The 11,686-nt window shown below is 37.2% G+C and overlaps 1 protein-coding gene across 1 annotated transcript; it reads left to right on the top strand.

Moving 5' to 3' along the window:
• Window positions 1-1,471: 1,471 nt before the first annotated feature.
• LOC306845741 (HIG1 domain family member 1A, mitochondrial-like) lies at window positions 1,472-3,791 on the top strand. The gene is made up of 4 exons (XM_079378713.1): window positions 1,472-1,562; window positions 2,204-2,284; window positions 2,894-3,028; window positions 3,118-3,791. Exons 2-4 carry the CDS (start codon window positions 2,209-2,211, stop codon window positions 3,204-3,206), a joined length of 300 nt encoding a protein of 99 aa, XP_079234839.1. The 5' UTR covers window positions 1,472-1,562; window positions 2,204-2,208; the 3' UTR covers window positions 3,207-3,791.
• The last annotated feature ends 7,895 nt before the right edge of the window (window positions 3,792-11,686 follow it).

The raw sequence follows: 11,686 nt of genomic DNA, 5'->3' as shown, positions 1-11,686 counted from the left end.
TAATTTGTAGGTGATACAGGTCCCTACCACTTTTAGCCACAGAGGATTTTGTCCCCAACACTTTCTGAATACCACTGAAAATATCATACAGAAGGCTTACAAAGCAAAGAAAAAGCATCTAATGTAATAAGTGCAAGAATTTGACAAAAGTTGATGCAAGAAGATAAAAATCCACCTGGAAATCAATTTAGCGAGGCAAATATTGCCCCTTAATGGAAAAGGTAATACAGAAAACCCATTCAATTACATTGGTTGCAGCTATCCTGCAAGTCGCCAGGAAATAAAAGTGCAATAGAAAGCCAAGCTAATTATTAATTGGAAAAATTTGTAATGAACACGCATCCACATGACAAGTAGGCATTCATCGGACACACTATACGTTCAACAATCAGCATCCATGTGCAATTTAACAAAAACATCAAAAAAGAAACCAGAAAACAACAAAAAAAACAATTGCAAATCTTAGAGATCCCAACAATTGAGATCTCTGCTTCAATATCATGAACACAAAGCAGATAAACACTGTGCAAAACAGCTCAAATCTGAAAAGGATAATGACAACAGACATGAATAACATCATAAAAGCATGAACAACAAAATAAAACAGCACATGATTACAAAGCCAGGAAAGGACGACTATGAAACTATTAAGAATCAATTTCATTTGTGTGCATCCACAAGAGTCATCATCCATACAATCGCTTTAATTATGAATAGAGAGAGAAATTATTTGGCACCACCTGTGAATCATGTTTTAGCACCTTTCATCATGAGTTTGCACCTTAAGCAAGTTTGTCTGAATCATCCTTACTAATAGGATATGTTGTCAACATATAGGTACAATATATATTGGCATAACATAACGCACGCTTACATTAGTAACATGAAAGGCTTATATCTGCATGTCATTTACAGTAATATATAATACATTAATTGTTACACTTTATGTATGCTATCTATCATCATATATCCAAAATACATATTACCCAAATTCACAGTGAAGATGATGAGCATTAAATTTGTTCATATTGTAAATAACACTTAATATTGGGTAAATTTTGAGTTCAGACAAGACATACAGATACCTACCTATTTATGCATTCAACTGTGGAGCTTTTTGTAGTTAATGATTAATATCAGCTCCATAAAACACAGTAATGATGCAGCAGTACAATCACTGATTATCTGCTGATTTCAGTATAGTAACTCTAGCAACAGTGCAGTACATATATTTGTTCAGCAGGGAAATACCTCATACAGACTATTAAAGTGGCAATAGATCAAGGGTCAGGCCCCTTCTCTGATAAAGAAGTCGTTTGAAATGCCTATTTCTTCAAAATAAAAAACGTATGATTTCATACATGTATATAAATTGTGTTTTTTCCAATGGAACCAATTGTTATCATTTGTTTCAGGATAAAATAGACGATTTGGTTAGTTGTCTGTACGATTTAAAAAAGACTTTTATTTTGTACAAACGGATAGCTACGTCACTTTGACGTATCACTCTGTCCCCGGCTCTCAACCGGCAGCTTCACAACAGCGGAAAACCTCCTAAAAAGGTATGTTATAAATTTAATTTAATGTCTGATTGTTTTGCTAAGATAATAAAGAACGACAGTGATTTTGTGTGCTCTCAGAGACTAATGTAACTCTTGAGGAAATGTCGAAAGCTAATAATAAGATGTAAACAAAAAGACAGTCATTGATGTTTATATATTATTTCATATGTATATCAGCTTTTCAAGTAAGAACTGTGTGAAATCATTTATTAAGTGGCCTGTGTGCATCGTTTGACCTTCATATAACATGTCTTTAATATCACTTTAGCTCAACTGATTGATTTCCTTCAGCTTTTCTTTCATGTGTTCTTTAATATAACACACAAATGACCTAAAATCATGATTATAACCTTTTAAAATAATAATAATAAAATCGTACGTTTTACACTACAATATGGTTTATAATTCAGAATGTCTTAATAATAATTTAATACTTTAGTAATTTATTGGCCACTTTGATAAACTGGCTGATTTTAGGCATGTGATTGATTATTTGACGTCACAACTTATAAGCATGTAATGGCACAACATATAAGTGTGATAGAGAATATATTAGTTATGCTTATCTAGTGAAAAAGTTTCAAATGTCTCTGTGGCGTTTAATTTATCACATCTAATCTTTATTCAATATTGCCTTTTAGCCAAGATGACTGCCGTGGAATATGAAGACAATGAATCCAAGTTTATCAGAAAAGCCAAAGAGAATCCATTTGTCCCTGCAGGTAACATCATTCACTCACATGTGCAGGAGGTATTCAGTTTGTATCTCATTATTAAGACACATGACCAGTGTTGGGGAAAGTTACTTTTAAAAGTAATGCATTACAATTTTGCGTAACTCTCTAAAAAAGTAACTAATTATGTTACTTAGTTACTTGGTATGGAAAGTAATGCGTTGTTACTTTTGTGTTACTTTAGCATTATTTTTTAAACATGAGCAGGGCTTGATTGTTTGTTTTTAATATAATAAGTTCTATTAATAGCAGAAAAAAGCCCTTTCACACCAAAATTCCCGTCTGTACAGGTCTTGCGTCATATTCTGAGTTTGCATTTCACTTTTTTTTTGCGAGTGAGATGAATTAATGCACATTCACATTTAGGCTAGAACTACAGTAACATGTTCGCACACACACAACGCCTCTGTACTTAAAAAAGTAATCTGATTATGTAACTCACGTTACTTGTAATGTGTTACCCCCAACACTGCACATGACTTTTATTAAAGTACAAAAATGCAAACCGTGACCTCAGATTTTTGTACCCTACTGTACATGTATAGAATCAACTGTTTCATGTATCACATTTCAAGTCTTGCTGTGATGTCTTTTAAGGGATGGCTGGGTTCTTTGCCATTGTGGCATACAGACTGTTCAAACTGAAGGGCAGAGGAGATACGAAGATGTCAGTCCACCTGATTCACATGCGTGTCGCTGCGCAGGGCTTCGTGGTGGGAGCGATGACTTTAGGTGAGGTGCTTTGCTAGATTCACACACACATCCCTACACTTACAGAGAAATGTACTGTTTAATGCAATATTTTGTTTCTTTGTTTGCAGGGGTGATCTATTCTATGTACAGAGAGTACATTCTTAAACCTCACCAAGCACAGAAAGCGTTAGAGCAGAAGGCATTGGAAAAAAAGTGAAGACAACTGTGTTAGATTCCTGCGATTATCCTTAATGCCAAGGTGTCCCTTTGTATTTATTGCTAACATAATTTAGCACTTTTAGTTTTTTTGTTTCAGCACAGAGGTGTGGCATTAAAACCTTTGTACCTTGAAACACAAGATTTGTTCTTGTATCATTTAAGTCAATAAATGAAAGAAATTCCAGGATGGCATCCTTAACAAACCATCATCTGAAATTTTACAATGCATTGAACGCAATATGGGGACTAGTCCACTGCTAAGTGATTAACGGTACTAGTTCTGTGCAGATGTAGTGCTGTTGTTACAAACAGGATATTCAGGAGCTGAAGCAACTCTGTTTGCGCTCTATCATTTTTCAAGCGTGTATGAGTGTGAGTGTCATGAGAGGAGCTTGTTCTTTTGTAGATTTATTGATCGATGTGTTAATGTGTGAGGTAATTATTGCACCTTTTTCATATTTCAAAACAGACACAAATTATACTTTTAGAGTGAAGTATATTTTGAGGATCTCAGCTACCACTGTGTTTATCTTTGCCAATAAAAACTATTGCAATTCCAATAAATTCTTCTGATTAGTTCACACTCATGTGTTACTGTGATGTGTGCGTCTTGCCTTTTGTCATACCATGAAGTATGCCAGTTTTCTGTATGCATAAGATGCTTATGATGTTGTTAGTTGTGCAGGACAGTTGTACTACTACACTCTAAAACTGGCTCGTAATCATAGGGGAAGCACTTTTGGTGCTTCAGTGGTTCTTCAGCAGTTCTTCTGATTCTTTGGCATGACTGAGGGCCTATATAGCACCGTTACCATATACAGAACCTGTTAAGCTCCTGTATGGTCCTTCAGTGGTTCTTTGGGGTGATTAAGGTTCTATATAGCACCACTGCTGTACAAAGAACCTGTTAAGCCCATTTCAAGGTTCTTTATGAGCCAAAGAACCAGTTTTATTGAAGAAATAGTGCAATATGGCACCTCTTATGGTTCTACATAGCACCATTTGACAAAGGTGCTGTAAAGATATGGTACTATATAGCACCAAACGTGGTTCCCCTATGATTACGAGCCAAGAACCACTTTAAGTGCAATATAGCACCATTTTTTTAGAGTATAATACAGAATCCAAAATGCTTCTTTGATTTGAACTAACATTTACAGTGGAATAAATGAACCTTTATTTCATCGTTTAGTCACTATTTGATTAGACTGCCAAAATTTCAGTTATTTTTACATGAAAAAATATGCTAATATAATAAAGTCTAGGTTTATGCATTTAGCAGATGTTCTTCATCTACAGTTGAATGTCATCTATCTGAACATCTGCCAGTTGTTTCAGAAATGTTGAAGGAGGGAATCGGCTTCTTAAAACTATCTATGGTAGTTTGCTAATGTTCGAGTCAGGTGATTGGTCTGATCAGGGCAGATGTTGAAGTTCATCTTGAGCTCCTGCTGGCCATGTTTTATGATCATGACTTCATCTGTTTGGCACTTGGCTGGTGTCTGTGATTAAAGTTTTAGAGATTGCAGATCTTTCATGGATGCTGGTTTGTGAAGTTCTCTGTGGTTTGGACATATTTCTTCATAGTGTTTGATGGTCCCATCATTCACTCTTAGTTGTTGCCCCTCACCATGCTTTGTGTATGCAGTCATAATTGTGTTGCCTGTTGTTTCTAAAACACCAAACAACTGGGCTGTGAAGGTTACAGGCTGCTAACCAGGCTTCCATTATTTGCCCTTTTTCTACGTCTAACAAGTCACCCATTTCATCCACTGCTTGTACTAAACACTGCTATTATTATTATTATTTTTAATCCGATACATGCAATTAGGCTAATTTATTGCATGGTTATTTTTAATATTATAGGAACATGATAGATGTATTGCATTAGAGAAATTATAGGGGAAAGATTAAATGGAATTGCATGAATTTATTTTTTATTTAATAAAATATTAACACGGAAACAGAAAGATATGTATTTTCATTGTAATCAGTGGTGAATGAGAGAAGTTTGAACTGCACACAATGTTCTTACAGGCATTACCTAATTTAATTATTTCGATTTCATCATGGCTTATATGAACTATTGAAACAGCCCGTCACACACATGAACTGCAGCCAATCATTTTCTGCTTTCTGTATTTATTATATTTAATCATTTGACAAGACAACAGGTGACTAAGACGCTTGGCAGAAATGCCTGATACACCTTTGGATCTGTAAAGACCACAGAGACTCAGGGCCAGTTGAACTCAATCAAGGGACAGTGCATTAGCGCCCCCTGCTGGCCTCGATAACAAACGACGTTAGGTTTGGACCTCTCTACATAGATCATGCTGCTTAGTCTGTAGTGTGTAAGGATATACTGAATGTTACTTTAAGGTATTTTGGACTTGTTGGTCTTTCTTTGGTACCATCTCAATATCACTGAGATTCAGACAAAGATGAACAAACACTTTTCCAGGATCTGAGACTGATTTAGCAATAACAAAAATAATACCAAAGCACACAGGACAAACAAAACAATGTGGAATAGATGTAACGTACAATGACGCTATGCAAACTTTAAGGACATTCTAGGCTAAAGGTTCTTAGTGGAAAAGGGTTCTCCAGATTATTATTATTATTTTTTATTTTTATTTTTTTAAAGAACTGATCACTGAAAGGTTCTTTGGGAGCCAAAATTGGATCGGTGTGAAATCCCCCTTTTTGAACCTTTGTTTTTAAGACTGCAATGCCATAGAAGAACAATTTGACACACTCACACATAGATTGGATTCTGAGTAACTCAATCACATCTGTATTACAAAAGAGAATTCAAGAGAACTCAATCAGCTGATAACACTGCACTCTTCTGGCACAATTAAAGTCAGATTCCCGTAGCTACTGAAGTAACCGATGAATCACCAAGGACATCTGGTTTCACAATATCAGTCATGTTATTATATCCTTTCATCATATGTATTGTATTGTTTTGTGTGTGTGTGTGTGTGTGTGTGTTTATGTGGTTTATGAGGACACATATTTGTGTAATAACATATTGCAGAGGTATTACAACCTGAAGGTGATTTATGAGAATACTTTCGTTGTCCCTATAATTCAAAAGGCTTATAAATCATACAGAATGAGTTATTTTGAAAATAAAAAATGCACAAATTTTGGTGTGGGGCGATATAAAATATGGTACAGTTTAAAAACCATTACGCCTATGGAGAGTCCCCGTAAACCATAAAAACAAAGTGTGTGTGTGTGTGTGTGTGTGCTTATATGTTGCTATTTCACAGGACTGGAGGAGACCAAAAGGTTCTTCAGCCGTGATTGGTTTATGAAGGACCGAGGAGCATAAACGGGCCTAAAGAGAGAGCTCTGCTCATGCTTCCTGTTGAATTTCTCTGTTTGCTGAGTGTTTTTGTTGTTCTGCTGGCTTGCCTGAGTTGCATGCTGGTTTGTGTGCAACTTCTTTCCTTTGTATAAGATATGCAGGCCTACATTATTATAAATGACCACTTTTATTTTTAGGTTTCTTTTATGAGCAGAACATTTATTTGAAATAGAAATCTATTGTTAGATTACAAATGTCTTTACTGTAACTTTTGACCACTTTAATACATCCTCGTTTAGCAAAAATATAAATTTTCTTTCAAAAACATTTTGTACTTTAGTGTATATAACAAAATGTATTTCGAAAGATGCTACTTGTCATGCCATAATGCAGTGTCATTCATACATTAAATGCAGTGAACAAATATTTTTTGAATATCTGTCTGGTATATAATGAGTGTGTGACAACCTTTTTTGTGTTTTCTGTTTGAAGGTACTGCTGGTCTGGCAGGAGATGCAGCAGCAACCAAAATTGTGGAACTGTCAAAAAAGAATCGAGAATTAGCAGCTGAAATAGAACGAGAGAAGACCAAAACTAAACAAGCTAACAATCGAGTCAAAGAACTGGAGAAAGAGGTAAAGATAAAACAGAATCGTGAACTTTCAGATTTTTTGATTTCAGATGTATTTTTTTGGTGCACTGTGCAAGTCAGCTCCTTCTCAGTGTGGTGTTTCATCAATATCATTGCTCTTTTATTAGCTTCAGGCCACATTGTTACTTAATCCTGGCAAGAAGACAACCAAAAAGCAGGATTTAAGGACTGTGAACGACCATCTTGAAGTAATATTGTGTTATAACATGTTCATCATCATTTGGTGCATGATTAGACATTTGTAACTGTTTTGAATGACATTATTCTCAATGTGTTGAACAATGTAGAACAGCCCGGTAGAAAAATCCCTGCAGGAGAAATTATCTACAGCCCAACTCAAAATGACTGAATACGCAACCAGATCCAGACCTTTAAACAAGAGTTAAAAATAGCTCACAAGGTTTGTTCACAATAAATCCTGTCATTTATATGAATTGGTTTCAGTAAACATAATTTTTAATTATGTGATGATTTAGTGGAACTGTTTTGTCAGGTGTTGAGCTGTGAGGTGGGTCAGGACGTCAGTATTCAGCAGATACTGTGTAACCCAGGAGGCTGGAGAGGCCGTTCAGAACAGAGTGAGTCCTCAGAACATAGCCGGAGTCTGCATGCTTAACTTTTAGCATGACTTTTAATTGACTGATTTGTTTTAGATACTGATTATTCACTCTTTTGTTATGTTTTGACATGAGATATGAATGAGATATGATACATGTTTCACTCTTTGCTGGAGGGAACAGTGGAAAGAATAGAATCATAATGAGATCCTGTTTGTTTATTAACGATAGGAATATTTTAAGAAATGATCAAGGTAAACCGAGTGTTTTTTCTCTTTTTGGCACTCTTCTTTTCTGCCTTCTTTTCTGACGCACATTGCTCATTAATATTTGATTTGTGTGTGGTGTGAAACCCAAAATGAAAAGCAAAACCAAATAAGCTCGGCAGAATGTGCACAAGCGATACATGTGCGATGACTTGACCCCTCGCTTACCGTGTCTCTCCTCTTGTTTGCATTTAGCGTATCAGCCGGCGCATTCATGCTGCCATACATGAGTTATTCTCTTTCCTATGTGGCCGGAAGGGGTTTGAGGCCTCCCCTCCCGACGCTGCTCCACCACGCTTAATTTAAACCTGTGGCTGAAGCAGTGTGCTCCTCTTGAAACAGCACACTATTTCATCTTCCCAGAAGCCTGAGGGACACTGGCAAGCCCAAGGCTGTTACGAGTGCAAGCACCACAAGACCAAAATATCATCCAGGATTGGAAATGATGGAAACGAAGCCTTATTTACAGTGAAGAAATAAAAAGAACTTGTGTTTGAAATGAGATTGTAGATAACAGATGTTCAACAAGAAAAGGGACATTTGACACAGCTGTAAAGGCTGGCGTGGCGCTTTAAAGGGACAGTTCACCAAAAAATAAAAATTCTGTCTTCCCTTGTTAAAAAGAAGTAAAGCATACTTTTCAAGAGTGTACTTAATATGGGAATAATATATTTTAAGAATATACTTGAGTGCAAGCTGAATGTTGGGTTTTCAGACATTTAATTGCATGCTGTTTGTAAAATTAAAATCTATTGTAGTTTATATTTTAAATGTATGCAGTTAGTTGAAATGAGTATTTTTTGACCCACTTAAGTAGGACGTAATCTTAACCTTTATAAGTAATTGCAGAATTACTTCTGTTGTCTTAGAAATTTTGGTTAATTGTATTGTCAAATGTATTGACAATCATTTATGGCAAACTAAACTATATTTAATGTCATTTCTATTGAAATGTGTATGTCTTGCAATAAAATATATTTGTAATTACACATTTGTAATGATTAAGTACATTTCAAATATAAAATATATAAATGTAATATATAATGTAAATGATTAACTTAAAATGTAATGTAATTTAAATGTAATATCGAATAACACACTACAGTTAAAGTTATGCTTTAGTATATGTTAGTCAACTCATCAAAATAAGTCTACTTCTTTAAAGCACATCAAACGAATATTAAAACGATTTAAAACATAAGTAAAACTTTTAATTTTACATTATTACAAAAGTGCACTTATTAAAATGTCTTGTGTAATTTCTGCAAGTACAGTTAAATTAAAAAGTACTCTACATCAAATATAATTAAGCGAACCTCTTTGTCACAAGGGTTGCTTAACCTTTCCAGACCCATAAGACTTCTCTTCATCCTTAACTTGTAAAAGTAATCCAAATGAATTCAAGTCTTCTGAAGAGACATAATCGCTTTATATGATGAACAGATTTAATTTATAGGCTTTTATTCATTTATTGATTAATTCAAGATTCAAGAGTTTTATTCGTCACATACACAATTATACAGGGTATAACCAGCAGTGAAATGTAAGTCAGGTCCGCTCCAAGGACAGTGCAATTGTATAGAATACAAATATTAAGAAAAAGAAAAGTAGAAAAAAAAATAAAAAGAATAAAATAAAAGATAAAAAAATATAAATATAAATGTGCAGGTCAGTATGTTGTTGACATAAATAGTAATATAAGAGGAATGTGCAAAAGAATGTGCAAAAAAGTTGTACCGGGTATTTAAATAGCAGCATATGAGGTAGACATTTTTTGATATTGTCATATTAACATGGAGTCAAGTGATGTTATGACACAGAGTTAGAGTTTAGGAGCCTGATGGCCTGGGGGAAGAAGCTCCTCCTAAGTCTCTCAGTTTTTGCCATCAGGCTACGGAAGCGCTTACCAGATGGAAGCAAAGTGAATAGTCGGTTACCAGGGTGATTTGAGTCCTTGATGATTTTGACAGCTCTATTTTTGCAGCGTTTGAGGTAGATGTCCTGCAGAGAGGGGAGAGCAGACCCTGAGATGTGCTCAGCTAAGCGCACAACTCTCTGTAGTGCTTTGCAGACCTGATTGGAGCTGTTTCCATCTATTTGGGCGATAGGCAAACTGAAGGGGGTCCAAAGTATCGGGTATGGAGGAGCAAATGTGGCTCTTTACAAGTCTCTCAAAAACCTTCATGACTATAGATGTGAAGGCAACTGGACGATAGTCATTCAGGCAAGAGGGTTTATTGTTCTTAGGCACAGGGATTATTACGGATTTTTTGAAGGAGGTGGGAACCATGGAGGTAGCAAGGAACTCATTAAAGATAGACGTGAACAAACCAGTGAGCTGATCAGCGCAGGACCTCAGAACACGGCCGGTTATCCCATCAGGTCCGGCTGCTTTCCTGACGTTCACTTTCTTTAGCGCCCTCCGAACCTCATCCTCCGACACAGTGATTACAGGATCATCGCTGTTCTGCCTGCTGCTTCCTGACGCGCTGGACGGCAGAGACGCGCCGCCGCCGTTGCAATCGAAGGATTTGTTTCCAAAGGCACAGATGGTCCTCAGTCTGGAAATGAGACTCAGTTCTCTCTCTGTATCTGTGTTTAGCGGCTCTTACTCGAAGAGCATAGCGCGATGCTTTGTACTCGCTCATATTCCCAGTCAGAAGAGCCTCATTGTAAGCGGCAGTGCGTGTGTTAACCGCAGCACGGATAGTTCTGTCCTTATCGTTATTGTTTCTGTAGCTTGCTCGGTTAGCGTGTTTACAAAGCTTAATGCTACATCCGTGAACTCGCTGACGTCAGAAGAACTCGCCCGGAACATGTCCCAGTCGACGTCATCAAGAGCCGCCTGCAGCATAGTCTCTGAGTGGGAGGACCAGCGCGTCACTACTCTCTGCACCGGAGGATCCTGTACGAGCCGTTGGCTGTGTCCAAATTCAGGGTCTGCATCCTTCGGAGTACTCATTTGAAGGATGTTACGTCACAGCGCCGCGACGAAGGCTGTCCAAATTCGTAGGATCCTTCAAATGCGGCGCACAAATACGTCCTCCTTTTCCCCGAATTGGAAGGATGGATGTGGTGGATCCTTTCCCGTCCTACCTATCCCATAATTCTTTTCGGCAGAGCGTAATGGCGGACGAAGCGAGCGGTAGCGGAGTGGGAGAGGAGTTTCTCTGACAAAACAAGCTAAAGTTTATGCTTCGGCTCAATGAATTTGTAGGAGAATTTCCATTTTGTTTGTCCATTTTCCCGCTTCTTGCTTGGCGCTGTCACGGTTGCTAGGCGACATGATATGAGCAACGGGTAAGGGAGGGAACTGAAAGAAGGGTAGGCTGTCCAAATTCACAAACACCGACTTCCGGGTTTTGCGGACGTCGGAGGATCCCTCCTCCTTCAACCGGGTAGGAAGGATCCTAAGGAGGATGCAGACCCTGAATTTGGACACAGCCTTTGTTTGTATTCCGGTGTGAGGAAAATGGCGGCATGGTCCGATTTGCCAAAAGCCGGAAGTGAGCGGGCTTTGTAGGCATTCTTGAACTGAGTTTAGCAATGATCCAGTGTATTTGGTCCTCTAGTTGGACAGGATACATGTTGATGAAAGTTCGGCATGACCCGTCTGAGGTTAGCTTTGTTAAAGTCCCCCGCGATGATAAAGGCAGCGTCAGGATGTTTGTTAATGTAGCC

The sequence above is a fragment of the Barbus barbus genome (genome assembly GCF_936440315.1).
Source record: "Barbus barbus genome assembly, chromosome: 26".
In the NCBI taxonomy this organism is placed as follows: Eukaryota; Metazoa; Chordata; class Actinopteri; order Cypriniformes; family Cyprinidae; genus Barbus; species Barbus barbus.
This window is presented reverse-complemented; position numbering and strand designations above follow the sequence as displayed.